Source organism: Vollenhovia emeryi, unplaced genomic scaffold, assembly GCF_000949405.1.
Source record: "Vollenhovia emeryi isolate VEMERY1.0 unplaced genomic scaffold, V.emery_V1.0 DF939122.1, whole genome shotgun sequence".
In the NCBI taxonomy this organism is placed as follows: Eukaryota; Metazoa; Arthropoda; class Insecta; order Hymenoptera; family Formicidae; genus Vollenhovia; species Vollenhovia emeryi.
In genome coordinates this window covers 723,569-748,150 of record NW_011967244.1, presented here as the reverse complement: position 1 = coordinate 748,150, position 24,582 = coordinate 723,569, and the positions used below count along the sequence as shown (strand labels likewise).

At 40.1% G+C, this 24,582-nt stretch overlaps 1 protein-coding gene across 6 annotated transcripts in view; it reads right to left on the bottom strand.

Moving 5' to 3' along the window:
* Positions 1-1,935: 1,935 nt before the first annotated feature.
* The window catches only part of LOC105569867 (guanine nucleotide-binding protein G(q) subunit alpha), a 40,571-nt gene continuing 17,924 nt past the window's right edge, over positions 1,936-24,582 (bottom strand). Inside the window, exons 2-9 of one of the 6 annotated variants that reach the window (XR_001009539.1) lie at positions 11,199-11,383; positions 10,214-10,368; positions 8,440-8,568; positions 6,663-6,792; positions 6,429-6,582; positions 4,911-5,018; positions 3,216-3,284; positions 2,735-2,809 (exon numbers count right to left, since the gene is read on the bottom strand). Coding sequence is in view for 5 of the 6 variants with exons in the window: in XM_012026649.1 (XP_011882039.1) it covers positions 4,212-4,294; positions 4,911-5,018; positions 6,429-6,582; positions 6,663-6,792; positions 8,440-8,568; positions 9,350-9,478; positions 10,214-10,368; positions 11,199-11,383 (1,073 nt within the window). In the remaining variant the exon portion in view is untranslated. Of the gene's footprint in view, positions 2,810-3,215; positions 3,285-3,530; positions 4,295-4,910; positions 5,019-5,955; positions 6,064-6,428; positions 6,583-6,662; positions 6,793-8,439; positions 8,569-9,349; positions 9,479-10,213; positions 10,369-11,198; positions 11,384-24,582 lie in introns of those variants that run through there. The other 5 variants (XM_012026649.1, XM_012026646.1, XM_012026645.1 and 2 more) reach the window with 5 other exon arrangements.

Here is a 24,582-nt window from a genome sequence, read left to right as displayed (position 1 = left end):
ATATATACTTTTTCTTTCATATAAACTCAGTGTTCCAACCAAGGTGGGTGTGACACAACTAAGGTATATGACACATACTGCCCGATGTATGTGCGTGCGCGACGCCGGCGATGCTCGGGCGTGCCCGAACGGGAAACCTCCCGGGCTCGGCCGACGTCGCATAGTAGAGAATCGTCTCCATCAGACGCGCGACGTACTCTCCGGGTTCGCGCGCGGCTCCCGCTATCGCTGTCCCTCGCGATTACGCTTGGCGAGACCGCTCATCGACTCGGGGAAAATCGTCTCGTAACACCTCGCGTTACGCGTGAGAACAAAGTTCGTCTTTCGTCCCCTCGCGTTTTCACCCTCGAAAAAAAAAACTGGCAAGTTCCGGCTTGTCATTCCTCCTCGTGGTTTCCGCGCTTCGTCGTTAATTCCCTTCTCACGATATACTGAAAAGACCTTTTACTTTGAAACCGGGCGAATCTTTCGTTCTCCCCCACCGACAGCGTAAAATTTCGTTTCTGCCTTGTACTATTCCGTTTCTCTTTATCGCATCTTTCAATAGAGAAAGAAGCGTTGACAACTAATCGCTCGCCTCTTCCTTCCACGCTTTCCTCTATTGAATGTTTCTCGCTGGTTTATTATACTAATTTGTAGAGTTTTTCTTCTCTAATTTCTTAAATTCAACGTTAATTCATTTCGTTAACCACCACCTCTTTCGTTTTTCACTCGTCTTCTACCCGCGTCATCGGGGAAGGAGGGAAGGTGGCGACAATCGCGGCTTCGAAAAGACAATCGAACCATCGGAGAGTACGAGCAACGGGCAGCGCGCTAGCCAGCATATGACCAAGCGCAGGCAGTGAGCAGTTCATACGTACGTACACTGTATAATGTGGATACGGGGCGAGCGAGAGGCATGAAGCCCCCCCTCTTTCGAAGGAGAAGGGACTCATGATCTTGGCTGCGCGCGGTGGCTGTGCCGTTGTGTGGAAAAGTGAGGACCCGACGAAGGGAGAACCGCGATGAACTCCTCCCCTCCCTCGTCACCCGTTTAAGAAATTCACCCTCGAAAAAGCGGGGCAACACGCTCGTTTGTAAGAAATTCATCGCACCCTTAAAGAAATCGTCCTCGCAAATCGAGAGACGAGATCTCTCCGTTCCCGAGAATGTCATCGGGACCTCGTGTCCTTCAGGAATTCATCTCCGCGAGAAACGGAGGCCCTCAGTTACCCGAGGAGTTCCGCTCCTCGCGAATCAGGACTTCCCTCGCTCAGGAGGGATTCGCTCGCAGCTCAAGGAACGTTCTCCTCGCGCAACCCGCACGCACAGCCGGCAGAGAGAGGAGACGGCAGAGAGAGATATCTGCGGGCTCCTCCCACACGCCTTAATTACCTAAGTCACATCGAACAGACGCAATTCCCGCGGTATCTTTCGCTTCCGCAAACGCAAAGTTTCCGTCAGACCTCACACACTCTCTTTCTCTTTCTCTCGCACTCGTTTTTACTTTCTTTCTTTCTCCTCTCCCCCTCTCCGCCACTGCTGCTATCTTTCATTCTTTCTCTTTCTCGCTTCCTCTCTCTTTCTCTCTCTCTCCCTCTCTCACGCTCTAAATCTATATTTGTCATTCTTTTTATATATTATATATAACAATATTTATATGATGGATTTTTTTAGTGGATTCGAGTCACATGCAGAAAGAACTTTGAGTCGTTTCTGGCACGGATAAAAAGGAAGAAACAAAACACTTTGGCTCTCGCGTAAACTCTAAACGTAGGATGCTCTCATAATTTAGCATTTAGTACACTTGAGAAAAAGGAAAAAAAGAAGTAGAAAAACAGAAAGGAAAGAAGAAAAGAAAAACAACAACACCACACTAGAAAATGGCACTAGAATTGCTCTCACTTGTGTCATCGAATCTAATTCGCGTTTAAAAAGCGGTTTTTTTAAATCTTATTTTTCTTTTTCGTTCGCCCGCCTCGCTGTTTCGCCTCTTCAGTTTCTTCTCCTCCGCTGAGATCTCTTGGACTCGAGACGAACACAGACGGACGCGCCGTTAAAAATCCACGCGGCACAGCCGCGCCGCGCGCCACGCTCACGCACGTGAGACACGTGGTTCGCCATCGTTCGTTCGCTCATATACATATATATTTATAAATATATAAATATATTTATACACAAGTCAGACAACGATGCCCGGGACTCTCAGGTATTGACGCATCCTCGGAGTGGAGCGCATTCGCCCGCGATATCGACTAAGAACTAATCTACAAAAGAAAGGTAACAAATCCCAAAACGGGAACCGGCGTACGAGAGAACCGAATCGACTCGCGCGAGTTGGTACCGACGGTGAAGAGACTTCGCTCGTTTCTTCACACTTCCTCCGCTAAGAAATAGAACGCGTAACGTTCACGACACGTTATTAGGTCCTTGTACGCCTCTCGCGTCCTTCACGTGTGAATTACGCGTCTTAAGCTACTTGTGCTGGGTACAACACTCGGCGCGACGAAGCTTAACGGCGGCGCGTGGCGACGACGCACGTGTTCGATACATGCGTGCGCGTGCATGCGTATACGACGGCACCACGAGTTCGTCTTGTTCTTGTCCCGCGCCTCTTCGTCACTCCTCACGTCGTTCCACGAATCACGCTCGCGAGTCAACGGAGTAGTATTCTCGCACTGATACATTTGGTCAGGGTGCGAGAGAAACTGGTCGAGTCCGCACGGAATTGCAGCGCGCTTCGCCGCCTAAACCAGATTGTACTCCTTCAGATTGGACTGCAGAATGGTGTCCTTTACCGCCGCGAACACAAATCTGATGTTCTCCGTATCTGCGGAATAGAAAAGATACATGTTCAAATATACCAGAATATATCTTTGGGACTCGCTCGAGAGTTTTACTAGTTGCATGAAGCACCGTTCGGTACATGCTATGAATGATTTTCTTCTGCTCAAATGAGATTCTCAACTTGTCATTGTGACTTGTAATTAAACCTTCCGAGACCTCTGATGCACACATGTCACTAAATATTCGTAGGAAATTGATGTTAAAATTTAAGACTAACAGTGAGTGTGATATATTTACAATGTACACTTTGTAAATATATCATGCTTATGCTACTTATTATTGTTATATGTAATGCAAGTTATTTATTGATCGTTAATAACTCCAGGCTACCATTAAAGGTCCGTCTTGAAAGGATTAACGTGAAAGCGCAAACGAAGATCGGCACTTACCCCCTAAGCAAGAAGTTCAAACCCTGGACAGTCATGACACACATGCAGCATGCAATTCCCTTCAAGATACTTTTTGTAGCAATATGAGAAAGAAATCATAAACACAGTATTTCTTTTTTAATATTTCTTCGAAAGAAGCTTAGGTTAAAAATTAATAATGCAAAAAAAGAGGTTGTAGCAATTATGTCGATATATAATACATGTAAAATGTTAAAACAATGCATTATTAAAGCATGAAATATTTCAAGTACTTAAATATATAAGTATATATAAATATTAAAGACATTATTTCATTAAATTCTAAGTATTGAATACATATGTATATGTATATATATATACGAATTTTACAATCATTATAAAAATATTGTATTATCTTCATATAAGTAGCGTTTGTGAAACAAATGGAATCTTAATCACAAGTAATGGAATATTCTATTTTTTGCCAGACTCTGATAATATAGTACACTTAATAAAAATACCGCTAGTTTATAACAAAGGCATATTAGTAACGCAATGTTGCAAGAAATTAATTTTAGCAATTATTAGAGCGAACATTAATTGCTATGTTCCTTTTATTTCGGGGTTAGGAGGCTTTGATAATATATTTTTACTCAACGTATACCGTAATATGTTCTTGTCAACGATAAAGCTGGCAGTTATTTTCGAAATTTTCAAAAGTAAAGTTGTATTCGCAGTTGACGACCAATTGCTGAGAATGACACAGACCCTAAGCTGCGGAATTCAATTGTAAACAGTAACATATGAAAAAAAAATTAAACAAATAATCTTCAACAATTCACTTTTTTCAATAATATCTGTCAGGCAATCGCTATATTATTTAGCCACTTCTGTAGTGTTCGTTGATTGAATTATAAGGCAGCTTCGTCATAAATCTGTTTTACAAGTCTACGTCATTCTCGGCATCTAATCGGCATCCTAATATCAACTAATATCGTCAAGAATCTGCGTATACTTGATAACATCTATACAGTCACGTTAAGCAAGATTAAACTCCTTAAGCGCGGTTTGCATGATCGTATCCTTAACAGCGCAGAATACAAGCTTGATGTTTTCCGTATCTGATGGTTAATTCCATGAATGCAGCATGCAAAATATAAATCGAGTTTCATTGAGATTGGTCAGCACCACCTTATGCCTTTGAAAAATCAACCTGGTACCGAATTGATCGATATTTGTATATTTTTTTAAATATCATGTCCATTACTCAGTTAAACAGAGAAAATATATACACAATATTTACGAAACTGTACATACTGATTTGTACTAAATGAATTAAATATATTTGAGAAATTATAAGTGTTACGCTAAAGACAATCCATATTATTTGTAATTATCTTATTTATTGCATTCTTTTTTTAACAAGTAACTCTGTTTTAAGTAATATTTTATCCATTAGAAATATTTTTCTATTTAAATTATAGTTCGTCTTATTATCTTTTATGTGCAACGTAAATATGCATCTTCTTTCGTCCTCTTCACCGAAAAAAAAGATGTCTTTTGTGTATGTAGGTTGATTTTTCCATGGTGCATTTATAACATTTGATTACACACCTGATTATACGGGAGGCAGGCAACATACAAGCTCTGGTACAAGACACAACACATCGAAGAACTGTTATAAAGCGAGAGAAATACGGTATTTTTGTACACGGGAGTTATCAAGAGCTAGCCTACCTGTGGCACACGTAAAGTGGGAATAAATAATCTTCTCGCTGTCTGGATTCAAGTCAACGAACATCCTCAGGATGAATTCTCTAGCTTGTATAGCATCTCTTTGCCGACCTGCGAAATACACAAGCAAGGGTGGGGCATGGCATTACTTCCGTTATCTATGAAGCGAGCGTATACTGCATAGTCAATGTCTCTTAGACGATCGTTTAATAACGAGACGATTAATCGATACGCATAATTGAGATTTTTGCCAGGTGTAAATGCGATAGGATGCAAGTTTGGATTCTGGCTAAGAGAACTATTCGGTGTTACAGGATTTTTAAGTGTTTCATAAGACAAGAGTGAATCTAGGAAATGTCGTCGCGCGACATCGGTTTTGCTCGTGAGCACAGCATAACGCGAAACGCAGACGGATATCGATCTATTTTAATGGAATAACGTTGTACTCCACTCAAATCCAATATACGCTCTCCAAGGACAGCTTATTAAATTAGTCGTAGTGAACATCAAAGAAGCCTTTCGAAAGCCTCATTAATAAGCTAGAGAGCTTATGTAAGAACACTGAGTACAATTTTGCAAATTCGAGACCGGTTGCTCGCACGTTGTAGTACGCGATAAAATCTAAAAGAACCCTCATCGCGGATGAAGAATCTCAATTTATTTTTGCTGGATATTTAGAATTTTAGTGCTGTAAGTTGTTGGACGTTAAAATACGTTATACGTTTTACGAAGTTGTAAATTACAACACAGGATTGCGACGAGCGTTCTAATTATTGCTATTAGATTAACTAGCTTGAATCTACATACAAGTTAACTTTTGATTCATCAAGATTACGTGCTACTGACTATCGCAAATTATGCGCGGGAGTACATATGTATATATAGGATTGGTGTACGTATTAAAATAGCTTTGCAAATAGATTACTACTAATGACAAATAACCACGTGAATTCAGAATGCCAGAGTGGCAAAGTCACATTAAACCGTTTGACAAATAACTAGAGAGCCTACATTTTCTGCTTGGGATACACTCGCTACTCGGACAGACCTGTCGCAGCCGTAAAGTGAGAGTAGCACATTCGGTCGGGATCGGGATTACAAGTGAGATACACCTTTAAGATGAACTCCTTGGCCGGCATATCTTGTTGTTTCGGGCCTACACCATACAACTTATTCTTTTTTACCAATATCAAAATAAACAATTTCAACTGACTTTATTCAGCCTGTACTTCGAGGTAAATTAATAATTTGACTAAAGATCAATCAATGCTTTGTTCTAATTTCTGCGAGAACACTGCGATAGTATAATGGGAACTTGAAATATATTTTTATCTTTTGATAAATACCGTAGCATGGAGAGTTATTTTCATTTTTAAATATAAGATCTAATATCTAATTAATTAACAACCAGAATAAATATTGAGCACTTTATATTGGCTGGTTATGTCGGTTTGTGTTGGATAATCCGTTTGCAGACCTTAGCGTTTCTAAAAAAAAAGGACGCTTGACATTACAACTTACCATCATATTCCGGAAAGTAGTCGACGAGATGAGAGTACATAATCTTTTCTTCTAGCAGATCTTTCTTGTTGAGAAACAGGATAACAGAGGAGTGTTGAAACCAGGGATATGTTATAATCGTTTTGAACAGTGCTTTACTTTCTTCCATTCGATTCTGAAAGGAATCAGGCGTAGAGTTATGACAAATTCATCGACAATTCCCATGCAGCCTCGAAAATATTATATAATAATTACCTCGTTCTCCGATTCAAATAGAATTTGATCATATTCACTTAGAGCTACTAAAAATATAATTGAAGTAACGTTCTCGAAACAATGGATCCACTTTCTTCTTTCCGACCTCTGTCCACCGACGTCTACCATCCTGCAAATAACGTTCTGTTAAATCGAGCACTGTTAATAACACGTAAATATAGTCGAATCTTCGTATTTTTAACTTGGAATCATTTGTTGAACACTTTTTTTCTAATGCTGTTTAAGTTTCGGATTTTTGAAAATTTAGATTCATTGCTATTAATGTAGAAATTGGAAATAAATTTCAACTTATTTTCAGAGTATTCAGTACACAAGAGAGAAAGACTGAAGATTCAGCTATATAATCTTTCTGACTACTAAAAAGTATAGTTCTATTGAATACGATTTTTACACGCTTTCCAAAATTTAATATCAACGCCGAGAAACGCATAGGACGAATCGGATCGTAAGACAAGTAGCATGGCTAATATTTACATTTCAACAAATTTAATGAATCGTATGCAATGTGTTGCTATTGTGAGCTAAGTGTTACCTACTATGCTCTGCTCTTAATCTTTTATACATTTTCAGAATCTTTTGTAGTTTGCAATAAAAAGGCAAGCGAAATAAGTAGAAGCTTACTTTATATGTTTTTCATTAATTCTATGCGAGGTGAAAGATTGAAGAAAGTTTCTGCTTGGAGATATATTGAAATAAAAATACACATAGGTCTAAATTACATTTCATTAGGGAAAATAGACCATTATATGTTATATCGAACAAATTAAATAAATGCAGAAGTTCTCAATTTTAGTAATAATCTGTTTTAAGACAAGTAAGCACATGCTCTCTTCTCCGACCCAATTCGTTCTGGTTTACTCTATAAAATTTACAAAATACCTAATTTTATTCCAATACATTCATAAAAGAGTATGTATTTATTATTCTCAAACTACGTAACTACGTAATTACGAGTGACGTTATTATAAAAATTCGTTGCATGCAGCAGCATTATTATAACTGTACACTGAACGTACAAATAGCGAACGAATAGCAAATGTAAATTTAAATTGTTGAAGTTTGATAATTTATTTATGCCATAAATGCGAACAGCGCGTTCGTTGATGTTTAATTTAATTCGCTCATAAGATGCATTAAATAAATATTAATTTCCAACAAAAATATTAATTTTCGTATTTACTGTCCGTCCGCTTACGTCTACCCACTTTAGCTGAACAATCTAATATGTGAAAAATATAAAACACATAAAAAGACATGCAAACGTCGAAGCTTCTTTAAAATAATTACATATATAGAATTACATATAGAATTATATATAAATAGATGTGTAACTTCTGTTCATCCTTCTCCTTTCGGACAAATGAAAGAAAAGGATATAATAAAGTTATTTAATTAGATTTGAATTTTGTTCTAATATTTTTGTAATAAATTTTTTATATTTTATACTTGGTAGTTTTATTAGCAGTTTTATTAAGTTAAAATTTTATTGAAGCGATCGACTTAAAGAGAAATTATATATGGCAATTATCTTATTTGTATTTCAGTATATTTTAATTTCTTTAAAATGTATTTCTACATTTCCTATTAAGAAAATAATCTACTTTAAGTTTGCTTAAAAAAAATTCATCTCAATGAGGGAAAGAAAAAGGTTTAATTGGTTCACATTTGCTTCCTACATACGGAAATATCTTGCGACGTTAACAAAACTCGAGTGCACGTTCGAAGGTGTAGAATCGGATTGAAAGACTATTAGTACCTAAATATGATGGAGTCCAGATCAAATGGATATTCTATAATTCCGGTGGTGGGAGCTCGTGCCCGGAGGATGTCTTGCTCGGTCGGAAGGAAATCGGGCTTTTCGATACGCTCTAGGTCACTAAGATAACTGCAAAACGAAACAAAAAGCTGCTATCTGGAGGTGCATGCCATGCGTGGTATACTTAAAAAAAATGTATATTAAAAATATATGTATATTAAATAAGTAAAAAACAAGGGGAAATATTGTATAAAACAGTTTTCACACATGCTTGTCCAGTGGTTTAGCCTGAAAGAATTTTTTAACGCCGATGCCAAGTCCCGAGACTTACTTTGGTGCGTTTTACGGCATACTTTTGTTTTTCAAATACGTAATTTGTATGTAAACTCATACAAATTTCTTTAAGATATGAAAATAAGTCAGCTGTGTCCCTATTTAGATCTTAGACAAAGTTAACCGCATGTATAATAATCGCACGCATTCAGAAATTTTAATTTTTGCCACCATTACGTGCAAAACAAAGAGTTTCGATAACGAATTTCACAGCTCCTCGTAGAATAGAAAAAGATCGAGAGTTTTTATTTTTATCTGCAGAGCAAAGTCGACTCGACGAGTTGACGTAAGTAATGGATGCGATCGCGGTTTTCAGTAATTTTGAGAAGATCCTATCGCTCAATTAGCTTCGTTTGTATTTAATGGAGCGTAGCCACAGGACTTGAATAGCATCGCGCAGAAACGGGGGATAGGGCGAACACTTAATCGAACAACGAGTCCCAGGTGCAACGAATAAATCACAGAAAACGAAAAGGATGCAGAAACGGCCCGATGCAGGTGGTATTGCAGGCGCAGGCAGGCAGCTCGCTCCTTTTTTTCATCATCCTCGTCGGCCGACCGCGAGAGACACACATACCTAAATCGGATCTCTTCCAAGTCAAAGGGATATTCAATTATACCGGTGGTGGGCACTCTCACACGAAGAATGTCCTGTTCTGTGGGGAGGTAGTTTGGTGCCGCGACTCGATCTATCTCCATTAGGTAACTGAAACATCGTGTTCTCAATACCCGGTGTACAGGAGGGTGAGACGTGAGGACAGGAAGGGGAGCAAGTAAAGCCATCGTGGGAGAGTTAAGTCGTGTCCGGTTGCGCGCGTGAATGTCAGAAGCGTTGCTTCGAAACACAAACGTAAACGAGGATCAGGTGGGCGCGTGGTGTTTAAACAAGATCCCGAACAATCTCGGTGAATGGTCTCTGAAAATGAAGAGCTTGTTGAAAGGCCTTGAGTCCTTCCTCTCTTTGTTTTTTTTTTATTCGAGAGAGAGGAAATGGACGGACACGCATTGTGTGTTAAAAGGCACGTTTTTATTAAAAATTGACCTAAGCCCTTTCGGGGATGTGCCGTTACGCTTGCGTGTTCGAGGATACAAAGTGTCTCCTCCGTGTGTATCGTACACAATACCGACGAGCAGGGTCTCCTGTTAATTTCGTTCTTTCCTTTCACTCGATCAGAGTTGCAAGAGATTGATGAAATAAACTAACGCAGAAGTGTCTCGATGACTTTCTCAAGAGGAAAACCCTAATTCGTTGAAAACGAATCAACGGGAAAGAGACAGGTGAACCTGGGTCGTCCTGTCGCGAGAGTTGTTTGGTGAGGAAATCCGGGGATGTTACACACGGAGGAGCGGCAGGATGATCCTTCGAGAAGATATGCGAAGGCGAGATAACGCGCTCCCGCGAGAAGGTGGCGCGGATACGAACGGCAGCTGAAATACTCACTACTTGGCGGAATCCGTGAGCTGGTATTCCCGTCTACGATCGTAGCACTCCTGTATACCCGCGTCCGCCCACAGGTCCTTGATTGCTTCCACGTACGGACTCTCGAACGTCGTCACTGTTTCGAAGTCGACGCTCCGCACTTGTTCCGCTTTTTCCTGGAAGGGAAGAGAAACGTCTGTAAGCCCACGGCAGGAAGACGGGACCGCGACGTGCGATTTGTGCGTATCGGACGAAGTTATCGTTGACCTTCTGATACCCGATGTGTAGAACATTTAAAGCTTTAACCCTTTAACGCGAGGCCTGACCTGCGTGCGATCGCAGTGGCGGATTTAAAGCACTTTAGTATCGCATCCGAGACACGCACACATCTCCGCGGAAGCGCAAAATTGAATAACATGTCGCCTTTGCACGAGAAGAGCGACGCAAGTAAAAGATACGAATTTCTGCGTTTTTATAATTTGCTCGAAAGTGTACTTTTATCCAGAAGAACGCCGTAAGTGTAGTTACAAAAATCCCGTCCAGTGCAAAGGTTGTACTTCGTTAAAACAATCTTGATGTCAAAGAGGAGGAACGTTTAAGAGACATACAATTCTCACGTTACGAAGAAAGCTCTAGCAAGAATAGAACTAACTTAGCAGACCATACGATTATAGCTGTGTATAAACTGCAAAGAGATAAAAAATTTAAAATCATTCTTCTGCTCCGCTACTTTTGACTTGGCGTCGCTTTTCTTATCGCAGACACGCTGCGATGGGATCAATGAACTAATCGAGGGAAGCGAAAATTAGAATTAAAACACGATCCTTCTGTCAAGCTGCTGCCATGTTTAAAGTCATTTACTTGGACTGTTCGCTTCAATTTCGAAGAGGCAAGGAATTAATTTAACTATTCAGTTTAATGCTAATTTCATTGCTGCCATAAAGATCTGGCTTTAGACCAATTGACTACAAACAAGTGGCATTGGCACCGGATGAACGGTACGTACTATATTCGAGGAATCGCCGTACTGGATCTTGAGGAGATCCATCGCCCGGATCATGGACTGCATCGCCATGAAAATGTTTTGGTACACAAGTTTGATGAATCCTCTCTTGTCCTCGTCCGAGTAGCCGGAACCATGGATAATCCTCATCTGCTTGATGAAGGTGGACTTGCCCGACTCGCCGGTTCCTGCGACAAAGTTTCGGCCTCGATTAGCACGCTGTCAAAGTAAATAAATAAGCAACAGCTTCCCACCCTCGGAGAGTGAGATTTCAGATTCCGAGTATACGATCTTTTTGTTAAGCTGCTGCCATGTTTAAAGTCATTCACTTGGGCTGCTCGCTCCAATTTCGGTAAGGCGAGGAATTAATTTAACTATTCAGTTTAAATGCTCATTTCATTGCTGCCGTAAGATCTCGTTTTAGACCAATGCACCCAAACTTTTTACACGACGTAGCAAAGCGTCCACTTCTAGCGGTAAAATCAGCAGTTAATAGACGAATTATTCGGGCGTAAATGATTTAACTGTTCAGCCACGAGAATGCTTATTACTCCGAAATTATTATGTAAAGAGGATACAGTGGCGATAGTGCAATATAGAGAGACAACATATTGTCCGGACCGATTATTCCCATATCAATCGGCGTAACACAATGAAACGATGACGTCACGAATTAACGGGAAGCATCTACGCATTAAATTTACGCTCACGGGCATAAAATTTAATTCCACTACATACATATATATATATGCTGCCATTATTATATATATTACATATATATATGTAATAATAATATATAAATATTATTGGCGCCAAGGAAGAATTGTCAGTCAGTTTCAACACGCTCGCGACCTCGCACCTCGCGGCTCGCGCGAAGATTGTCTTCTGGGAAACAGTGGGCCGATTATGTCGGTCAGAAGCAAGTGGAGGGGGAGGGGAGCGGTTGCTGCTAGTGGCGGCCGCGGCAGCAGCAACGCCGTCGGCGGTGGTTCTGGCACCGATGCTGTTGCTGCTGCTGCTGCTGGCGTCGGCGGCGGCGAGCGTGTAGGTGGCGCGTGTCGCGTCGCCGCCGTCGTTTCCTCACGAAATCATGAATGAACGCCGCCGCACGCGGCCGGCGCGACGCGCGGCGGTTTTCTCAACCTTACGGATATCTCTCCCGACGGCGGGATAACGATACGCCTTGCACCCCGGGAACGTTATTCGAGATAGACCTCCGGCCTCTTCTCGAATTCGAGACTGTTTGCGAAAGATCGTGATCGCGGGCTTCGGGATGAATCACGAGACAGAATATTCGACGGATATCGCTCGATGACGCTGACAGCACTTAGGACATTTATTTATTAAGCGAATTAATATAAAAAAATCGTACGAGATATTTCATCTAGCCTAACTGTTAGATGATTAGAGAATTGAGTAAGAGCGAATTCGGTTGCTTGCACCAGTGCGCACTGAGTGCACACTAAGGCTTGTTTATAGTCAGATCTTATATTTAACCAAGGTTGGGAGGTAGCTCGTTACTTGTAACCAAGTTACAGTTACAGTTCCTTTTTTAGGTAACTCTAGCTTAACTTCGTTATTTTCTCTCCGTCTGTAACTGTAACTTAACTCAGTTACATTTTTTTTATAACTAGTAACTAATTTAATAGTTACATTAATAGTTACTTTATATATTTTTTCAACCTCCACAGATCGCATTAAGCTTTGCATTAGCGCATAAACGCCTCTATCGAAACTTAATAATTTAAATGCAGATTTGATATTTTTATTTTCATTGCAAGTAAATAACTGCAAAGTAACGATTCGTTACTTTTTAAGTAACTGTAACGTTTTCTTTTCTTTGTCTTAAATACATGTTCAAGGAGTAATTAGTCAAAAAATGATCCGTGTAAACGTTATACGGGCCATTTTTCTGGATAAGAAATAGTGCAAGAGGTATGTAAGATGATCTTTAAATATCACGAGACACGGTAGTGTCTCGCGCCAAGTATAAGCGACAAGCTAAACCACGCGCGCGACACCGACCGTGTAGCTTACGCGAGTACGCGAGTTGACGGACCCTCAGAATTTCGGATCTCAACTACGTAAGAATTGACCGGAAACAAGGCTTAGTGTGCACTTAGTGTGCACTCAGCGCGTACTAGTGCGACCAACCGAATTCGCTATTAGAGACTTCATAACTGAGCGCAGGAACGTTAACTCTTTCAGGATCACTAGATACAAAAGCTATTGATGGAAATAATACTGCAAATGTCATTTAAAAGGATTTTCAACTTTACCGGCGTATAAAACACAAAAGATGATCACGACAATGTATATGAAAAACACTCGGCCGTGTATTAAAAATTGAGCTGGTGTTTTTTTGCAGTTGAAAAAATTCGATAAGAGAACGAGGCGAGAGCCAATAATTCGCTTCTTGAAATGGACCTTGTGAATTATGAATTAAACTCATCGTCGCTCTCCCAGATGCTAAAATCTTTAATTTCTGATGGCCCCCGTTACATTTGGCATACAATATTTACAAGTTTCGATCGACAGCTTCCCTGGAAACTTTTTTCAGCTTCGTCGAAAGATCTAGCGTTAAAAATTAAACAATCGAGAGGCGAGGCGCCGCGTTCCGGGTATCAGTGCACTTCGCCGAATCCCACCCAATTCCGCGGGATAAGGGATAAGGAGAAGTGTGTTTGCTACTTTCCGGCTGCGTGATAATGTTGGGCGCGTAACCTGAATCGATCCTCGTGCACGCGAGGGACACCCCGGGTGCAAAGGAAAGAGCTTTTTATGCGCGTCGCCAAGAAAAGACGCCTCGCGCGCCCACAAGCACGCCTTTCTCCGCCTTAATGAGGATGCAAAAAGGCCACCGGGCATACGCGCTCTGCGCCTTTTATCGATAAAGACGGCCGTGTGTTATCAATCGAAAAAACGCACAGGACACCTCTTCTCCCCCTCCGCTCCGATTGGGAGTAACTCTTTGCGCCACGATAAGAGGATAAAACAGTTTTGCGTGAAAGAAATCGAAAGTAATGGAAATTCGTAATTAAATGCAAATTTACGTTTTATTTTATTTTACCCATCAATATTCATTTATTAATCGCGTGCTGATGAAGTCGAAACGTTACACAATGTCTCCTCTCGTACTATCCGACAATAAACTGCTGAAAAATTGTTTAAATAAACATCTGGTATCACTCGTTTCTTTTGGCCTATAACTTATTTATATTTGTTACTCGCAATTGAGATTCCTTTCGCTTGTCGATTACTCTTCGATCGAACGTTACTGCGTATCGTATCAAACTACGTATCGTATTAACTATTGTCTCGGAGAATTTTGAGATGCGATCCTTGAGCGTTAAGTGGAAATTATACACCGCGTAAAATAATTGAGAAATTAATATTCTCGATAATCTCGTATTATCGGAATAGTAGTTTCACAATCATTTCACGCGAAATTGTATTATCTGTCAGTAACAGGAAATACGAAAGGCGAAGGCCAATCTCTCGTACAGAAACGATTCTAGTCGTTAGGTCGTTAGGTTCGGGGCATCTAATACGCGGAGAGAATTTTCCCTTAAGGGGATGCTGGAGTGATTCTACACTTTTGGCACCTTTTGCTCCTACAACTGTCAATTCGTGAACACATTTGCATAATATACAAATTACGTGGCTTTTGTGTACAGACCGACAGTGTCCCACTATTTAGATCAAGTCAAAGAACAGCATGGTATCATTGAAATTAAGTTTAGAAGCCTAATCGTGGTATTTCCAAGAGATTTAGAGAGTTTTTGGAAATTTGACCATACTTTTTACTAGTCTAATGTACGTATATAAAATTCCAACAAACTCTCAGAAAGTTCTTCAAAATGCCACGTTGTCGCACGATTACGCGATTTTCAGGGTAAATTTTAAAAGAAAATTCTCCCCGCGTAGTAAAACCAACGGCGCACGATACAGTTTTTCCTACTTGATTACCTACGACAGCCAATCAGGCGCATCCTTACTGGTTCTCCTAAGCAATCCAGTAGGAAAAATAGTATTGTGTGCCGTCAGCTTAAATTAGGAATGACATAAAAAGTCCGATTGGATCTGTCGGGTCTCCCCGGGATCGGCGAGGGAATATCAATCTCCGAGGGAAGAGCCCGTTCAGACGCGTTTTGTCAGCTCCGTTGAATCCCCCGACTCGCTTAAATCCCCGCGAGTTATTGTGTGCCGGCAAGACTCGCGGCGTGCAACAACGGCGCGATTATGCGACGCGGGAACGGCACGTTTGTCGCGCTTGTTTGCTTAGGTGCTTAAGACTCTCTTTGAAGTCTGTACCTTGGCGGAGTTACGGCTCTATCGCCGATCAATGTCAACGATGATTACACCCCCGGTGACTGCGTCGCGCGCTAATTTTCTCGCGAGCCGCGCTCGGTTATTATATTATATAATCGCAGTGCGGTTAATTAAACTGGCTTATTCCCCCGTCGGTCGCTTTTCCGGGGAATTGACCAGAGAGCGGTAGACTTTCTTCGCCGCCCCCTTACTTTTGACAACACGACCGTCGCCGGACATCGCGAAATTTCTATTTACACATTTACCTTTCGTCGTGTTTTCGCGCAAAGAATGCACTTCAAGTATATTCGAGATCAAATGAAGAAAGTAATTTTGTTGACTACATCAGTTTCCGAATTTAAAGATTCTAAAAGAAATATCAAGTTGTTCGGGTAATTAATCGACACAATTAGTCTCTTATCTCTACTGTACATTAGCGGCGTTTGTAAGAATGAAATCGCTTTCGCTGCAGTCGGTGGATTTCAAAACCACTCCGTACTGCTTGCTACTTCAATTTCGCGCGCCGAGTGTTCGCGGCGCGAGTATTAACGGGTTAATATTAGCTCGCAATAGCATTCTCTGATTGTGCGAAGACATCGCCGCCTGGCAGCGGTTTTGCGGGATCCCGATGATCGAGATCGACTCTCGAACGCCAGGAGGAAGAGCGAGGAGAAGAGCGAAGGAACGGCGGGCTAATGAATGAATGAGAACCGACGGTGGGCGGGACGCGCAACCCGGGCTCTCTTCCGGTATTTCTTCAACGGCGTAACTAAAGCCAGAACCCCCGTTCAACCGGGAAGGAGAGGAGAGGGAGGGGGAGTTTAACCCCCCATGGAATTATTTTCCCTCCGCGGAAGCGTACGCTGACTCCGCTTATCGAAACCCCGATCGGCTGGCGGCACGGACGCATCGCGGATTCGTTCTCCTGGCCTCTCGTGCCTTCGAAAATCGCCTGAACGCAGTCGAGACCGGGTGTTCGATCGTGAAAAGTGAAAATTCTCATTGACGAATTTAATAGAAAAAAAGACGCCAAGTATAAGCGCCATCCAATCAAAAATTATATAATTTTATTATTTGGATATATTTTATTTAAAAAAGAAACATTTTTATCTTCTCTACAAAAGTAATGATATCATTAAATTGCGCCAACTAAAATGGATATTTATACAAACTAGATACTTTATTATTTTTAAATGTTGTATCGAAACAATCGAGCATAAGATTTTACCGAAAGAAATAAAGGAGACAATAATATTAATGAGACAAAATTTTAATACTTATTCAATAAAAAGATAATGCAAACAACTTTATTACAAATAAACGTTTTATTAAAAAATGGCCTTTTCTAATTTAGTTGTTGAATACATATCAGTCCCGAATCACGACATCATTGTTGATTAAAAAAACTTGGCGCTGCTAAACTAAATGTTAATTGCGCTTTTCCTCCTTACTTACAAGTATTTAAATTCTCTCTTTCTTTTGTGCAAGCGTGTGTATGCGCGCGCGCATGTGTGACTTATGAAATAGGGATTAGAATTAATTGTTAGTTTAGATTGTGTATTTCAGCGGTTTTGCATTATATTTTTATTGAATTAAAAGTATTAACAATTTATCATTAATATTATTGTCTTCTTTATTTCTTTCGGTAAAATCTTATGCTCGATTGTTTGGATATAACATTTTTTAATAATAAAGTATCTAGTTTGTATAAATATTCATTTTAGTTGGCGCAATTTAATAATATTAATACTTTTGTAGAGATTGACGAATTCAATATTGGTCCGTACAATTTTTCGCTTTCCACGAGTTCACGCAACAGAAAGAGATTCATGATCGAGCCGCGGGAACCGGAGGTACCGATTCCACTGGTTAGTGGCTTTAAAACGACAATATTTTCTATTAACCCTTTGTTGCACGTTTTTCTCCGGTGAATATTATTTTGTGAAACTTGTCACTGGGGAGATTTTGCGGTTGCTAATTACGAGTCTGATGTTAAAAATATCCCCAGACCATGATTTTGAGGTATGAGTTACGGGACATAATTTTATGTAAATGAATTAATTTTGTAAAAATTTTTCGGTATAATTTGTTAATAAGTAATTATTTATTTAAGATATAGCTCTGAAAGTTGATTTCTTAATTAAGCCAACGGCACACGATACTATTTCTCCTACTGGATTGCTTGCGAGAACCAACAAGGATGCAGAGTTTTATCTTACATTTTAGATCAGGTGACTTGAGGCTAAATCCTGAGTGGCTCTCGTGAGCGATCTAGTGAGAAAAATAGTATCGCGTGCCGTTGACTTTACAGGAACCTATTAGCAGTTCAGCAATACTAAACATGCTAGAGGAATACGTGAAAAATGTGATTTATTGAAAAAAAAAGAACTTGGATGACAGTTGTGCCAGAGTAACACTGTGCAGCAAAGAGTTAAGACTCGCGCATAAAGAGAGTCCAGAGAAATCTTGCGAACTTTGATATCATAAAATCTAAATTTTTAATTTTCCAAGGTTCTCCGCCGATGTGACGGATCTCCGAGGATTGATGTGAAACGAGTAGACATAGAAAAAAAATTAAAGCCCGACGGATATGAATTGCAAATCGCGCCACATGCTAAAAAACGTACGAATGCGAGGAGCAGGAAGACATGGTATTTACGTTCGATGATTAATTAAAAAAAAAAGTCCCCTTTCATATTCCCGCTGCCTCGCGTTTCTGAAAACAGCCAGGAATGGCTGCGGCGTATCCGAGGTATCCGTTCTCCCGGCAAGTTCAAGAGACATCCTGCACGCTCGTCAAGGACACGACGGGTCAGAAATACGCGGAGATGAGAAAACAACTCGGCTGAAATTAATTCCGCCGCGCGCATAATTTCTTTTTTCTTACATTTTCTTTTGAAACAATTGCAACGGCAACCGCGCGGCCGCGCCGCGCGTATGAGGTAAGACGAATTCCCGCGTAACCGTGCACCGTGCGTGGATGCTGGAGCTAAATCCGGGAAATATATCTATGTAAATCTATGTAAATCAGCCTCGTATTCCGGATATATTTAGATGCCCGAATAATCAAATGTTCCCGCGATTCGACTTTAAAAGATTTAGCTATTCGAATTGTGGGGGATTATGCGAAGTCGTTTGGGATTGCCATTTGATTTTACGAACTTACGAATAAATAAAATTACGTTTCTCCAACTGTTGGCCATCAATAGATTAATATCGCGCTTACTTTACGGCCGTTGGGAGGTATTTTTTATAGATATATATTAAATAAAAACTCCGTTGAGAGAGAAAGATCATTAATTGTGATAAGGGCGATCGGAGCATATGACGAATAGTACGATATTTGACAATGTGTTTGTAATAAGATGGAAAAACCAGAACACAATAGTTAGTTTTTTGAAAATATGAATATCGACATGTTTAATTTGAAGTTAGACGTTTCGGCTACTTCTTTCGGCTACTTTCAATGACAAAACAAGATTAATATGCTAAATATCTCAAAATTTCGGAGATATACCGCATCATTGGTGTGTATCGTGTCGATTTATTTCTCCACCAATTAAGGTAAGGTTTAAGTTGTAGAGGGGCGCATTAATGTTCAAATTCCTAACTTCTTACATCATATATTGGACACGTGCATGCGAACGTCGTAAGGTATCGAGATTGCATCTATATTTTGTAGTGACGAAATTGTATAAATGTTTTTTTTTAATTTCACCACTTTCAACTGTGTGACGGCTCACATTGCCTAAACGTTTTCTAATATTGTTTTCTATCATCTTAAGTTTTTTTTGAATCTTTAACGCTCGCGAACAAACTCTTCCGCGTTACGTCCCCTGGCAGATTCTAATTTTACCGATGAAATACAAAGACACTCTCGATATGAAATTCGATATTTGGGAACGTTCCGTACGGCGCTTTCGAATTAACTCGAACATTCTCAGTCGGGAATCGTTATGTTCGAATTATATCCGCTTGATTCAAGTAAAGCGACTATTCGATTGCTTTAATTCCAGTTAAGTCGTTTCTTCCGGCGGATTCCCCGACGCCCCTCGCGCGAAAGGACGAGGCATCGCTCCGCCCTTGCACGACGGCGATCGACACCCTTCTTCTTCGACGCGTACCGTCGGCGGGCGAAGGGAAAAGCCCGAATCGACGGACGTGTACGCGCCAAGCGCGGAAGCTTTCCGGGGCGGTGGAAGCTCCGCCGTCGCCGGGGGTGGGTCGATAGATGCCGACGTGGAGAGATAGGGTGAGAGGGAGAGAGAGGAGGATAGATAGTGAGTGCCGGTTAGAATGAGAGAGGCGGCGGAGCAGGGCTCTTTCGTCTCCCAGGCCGCAGCACCACCGCGCCCCGATATTTGCGCGCCACCCTTTGCCGGCACCTTTAGGCGGCACTCACACCGGATCGCACGTCGCGCTTCGTGCCCGGAGACAGGAAACGTCTGAATGGCTCGTGGAAATAATGCCGGACACGCGGGACCACTAAAAATTTCATGACAGCCGTACGAGAAACGTGGGGAGAATCTACTGGTTGCATTCCAGGATGCACGTCTCGTATGTTACACGGTACTATTATACTTTTAACAATCGTCAAGTAGACAAACTAAATTTTAACTCGGTCCTTTTTAAGATATAACTCAATTACAAACGTAAACGCCATTTAGAACCTGGCACAGGTGGAGGTAGCCAAATCAATTATATTTCCTATATAATTTAATTGGCTACTGAATAAAATGAAGAACATAGGTGGAATCATTATCGTCAGTGAATTCACGTGTTGTAAAATTGCTAAACGATTTGATAAATTATTTTAAATGCTCTACTTAGCGTTTGTTACAATAACCCCCTCATGTTAATTATTGAAAATTTTGGTGTATTGTAACATACACAAAATTTACATACACAAAAATTTTCAATAATTGGAGCACTATTGCAATAGCATATTCCTGAGATCAAATCAAGTAAAAAAAGTCCTATACTCCTTTTCCCTCCGACAAACAGTTATCGAGATAAGCTAAACATTGAAAAAGTTATCAATTTTCTCTTAAAATAATTGTGAAATAATAAATGCATAAAGGGATAAGAGCCGTGACAGGGTGTTGGTGTCTATATAATTTTATTATAAAATTATTGCGAAAACTACTATCTCTAAGGCCTGAACCTGGACTTCTCTCTTTCTAGGCAAGTCTCACCACTGAGGCATGTGGTAATATGCCTATCGCGGATAATAATTGTAAAAATGTTATGTTTACACAAACACAGAAAGTCGTATTTAGAAAAGATAGAATAAAAAGATTTCATAATTACGTTTTGCTAAATTATTGTAAAGGATCTCTTTCTTATGCGACATTAACATTGTGATCTGGGACATTTTGATAATTACCGACACACGTATCAAAAAGTAGAGTTAAATATGATTAAAAAATGTAATATTATGACGTATACGTGTACAGAATTGTCAAAAATAAATTAAAATGTTGAGAAAATATTAATCTCTAATTTAACTGTCACGCGTAATAACGTAATGCCGTGTTAATGCACACAGGACTTGTGAAATTTTCCTTCAAAGATAATCCGAAACGCACCGACACTCGTTCTCTGAAAATCACGTTTCGCGCGAACTTCCTTAACCCGCGAGAGAGATATCCTCCTTCGTGTTTTCCTCGTGCAACGCGAGGCTTTCGCGATTACGAGTCGGTATAATTTATAAACTTGCAACAATGCGTAAGTTTCCTTTTGCCTTATCGCGTCGCGCGATTCGCTTTTACCCAGCCCGAAAAACGATCTGTTATCTTATTCGACGCAATTAACTCGCGCGAAACGTCATTTCGGAACAAATTCCCTCGAACATAACGCGGGAAAAAAAGAACGATAAACATATGTACAGCGGAAAATTAACCGGAACAAATTGAATAATACGAAATATTATTTCCCTATGTTGCGCATTTCGAGCAACAAAGGACCAGGTACACAGCCCGTATATGAGGCGGGCAATTTTGACGTCAAGTCGGTCACGCGTTAATATTTTAAACGTATCGATCGAACTTGCAAATACACACAGACCGATACCCGCGAGTGCCGATTGAATTAGCCCGCTCGCGAATGCGAAATATGCAAATCGCTAAGTATTTACGCAATTCGTGTAAAACGTTACACGCTACGATAGCCCGGGCTTCATTAGCGTCGCCCGGCAGCGGTATAATCTGCCCGACATTATACATTGTTTCTAGCAAGCGGAAGATTACACGCGACAATTTTGTAAAACACACATTTAAAAAAGGGTATTTAAAGAGACCGGGGGCGTTTGTCCAAGACCGCGAGCCGTCTGATCCAGTTTGACTGACGACCATCGCAGTCATCGGTGCAAAATATGCTTCGACGATAGAACGACAGTGTTTGACGGAGCTCAACTGTGCCGCGGCTCAGAGATTAATTAGCACGTTAATAAATTTTTTCGGCAACTCCGAGAAGATTTAGTACAGTCGCATTTAATACGATCGGATCAGATTTACTATTTTTATCGCGAATAATCGCAACAAAAAGTGGATCGGCCGCGAAACGATAAAAATTCGGAGAATAATTTTTCCTCCGAACGACATTTCTCCTACGAATTCGTAGGCTTTTATCAAGGAAAAAAAATCATCTACTTTGTCTTTAAAGCCTTTTGCCTCCATCGTACAACCTGGAGTGTCCAAAACTGTTTTTTTAATCGAAAAAGTCACTTAATGCTAAATTGTTACCAGAATCAAATTGATTATTCGTCGATTTCGCAGAGGAAAAAATGCCCAACGCTAATATCAATTTCATTGTACTTGGTCACTTAATTTTTTTTCCTAGAATATTCGATGTGCGATCTATTGTCGGCCGACTATCCGCGATAGAATCTAAAACGGGATCGACGAATAATTACTTTCCTAGACGACGGCTCTTGCGCAGATTTTCAGATTCTAACATTCGACGATTTTGCGGGGGAAAAAACTCGATTCTAAATTTTACAACGCTATAACGCTTACTCGTTCGCTTCTTTTCTCGGATGCTCCACGTGCAATTCGTTATCGGCGAACTATCGGCGGTAGAATCTGAATTGAAACAGATTGGCGAAGCACAAGAAGTCACGATCTTTTTTTCGAACTTAAGCAATAACTTCCGTTGGAAGTATTCCGCGGCGTTTGATAATTTCATTCAGTCGCGAGAATTTGCCAGCGACCGTATTATCGACACGATGCGGATGCGTTTTTTCGCGGTGTCGTGACAATACACGCCCGTGATTACCGTAATTTAATTTCTCGCTTCTTACTCACGTGTTACTCAAACGTTGCGCTGAGCTTTTTTTTTTATAGCGCAATTGTACTGACCGCGAACGAACGTGTAAAAATGACACTGCCGCTGGCTTAGTAACTAGCAGAAGAAAGTCCCCCATTATGAGATAGGCTTCTAATGAAACAACAGGTTTTCATCCAAATTCAATCGCAAATCTTTTTTCGCAACGACTGCACGATCTAACGATGAGTTTTCCACTAGACAGATGCCACCTCAAGAGCAACAAATTCAAGGTAGAACCAACAGATGCCTATTAATTTAGCAGAAATCCCGTTATCTCACATTAGGCCCGCGACTCATAATAGGTGGCTTTCCTCTATTTAAAAGTACTTAAAAGTTGGAATGCAATCTACGCAATTAAATCTCACGTGAATTAACGTTCACGTGAGAACGAGATGTAAATGGAGGCAGGGATGAGGGATTATTAGGCTCCAGCTTGAGAAGAAATCACGCGGCAAACTTAACGAAGCACAGAGATCACAGAGGCATCCCCTAAACGGAGCTCCGTAAGTTTATTCCGTTTGCGAGGATCGTGCGTAAATAAAATATTCAAACGCCCTAGGCTCGGGCACGAACAGAAGCAGCGTTACATTGTCCGAGCGATTCGGTAAAATATTTTCGTTACGCGGGCACACGCATGCACGTACCGCGCTACGCACGCACGGACAGCGGATAACATGGTAAAATACAACGGAATACATCAATTATACGCCAATAATTACATACACTTTATGAAATGTAAATTACGCACTAATAACAGCGCACGATAATTGGCATGCCGGTGTAGCAGGAATTAATTGAAAAATAATAAAAATATATATAAGCAGCACACTCTAAGAAATATGGATGTGAATTTTCACCAGTGGTGTGGAATGAACACCCATACAGGTGTTTATATTAGGACTGGTAATTTCCTTCGAAGGCTTCGACATTCGAAATCTTCGAAGCTTCGAAATATTCATTCGTGCGAGTGACGAATTTATTAAAAAGACATAAAAAAATATTGCAAATAAAAAGTATTAATTTATATATGTTGAAAAATAGGTAATTACTTCTGAATGATAATTTTGAAGTATTATAACATGTTTAATCACGCTTTGTTTGAGAATTGTGTTCATATGATTTAGGAATCTCGTCCAAATTCGAAATAACCTATTTGTCATATTCTACACTCATTATATTAATACATTCTGCATACTACACAGTGTAATGTAATATTTTATAATATTGGCAAAAATTTTAGATGAAATATTTAAATCTAAAGTACTAAGTCATTTAATACTGTAAATTTAGTAAAAAAGTTCTATGCAAGTTAAAGTTTTCTTTTTTTAACTAATGTTACAGTTATATTGTTTTTAATCTTAGACACATTTGATTACTACCTGACCTGACTTTGTTATGTAAGCTGACGATCGTAACGAAACTGTTCTCCTTATGTACAAATTATGAGCATAATATATTCTCGCCATGAGACGAGAAATAAGTTTTACATTCGTTTTAACAATTGACTAATTACTTGCATCAATGTCATATCCATCTACTGATTTTGTCACTTATGCCTCAGCCTTGACAGATCTTACTCATTTTTTAACTATTTATTAAATTGTGTACTCGTTAAAAAATTCTATAAACACACATAATTCGTCGAGCTTTAATTAACGATATCTTTTTTTTAAACTGTTTTTATTATATTTATTGTTCTGCTTTAATTTAGTTTCTGAATTTCACGCTTAATTTGCAAAAGCCTCTCATT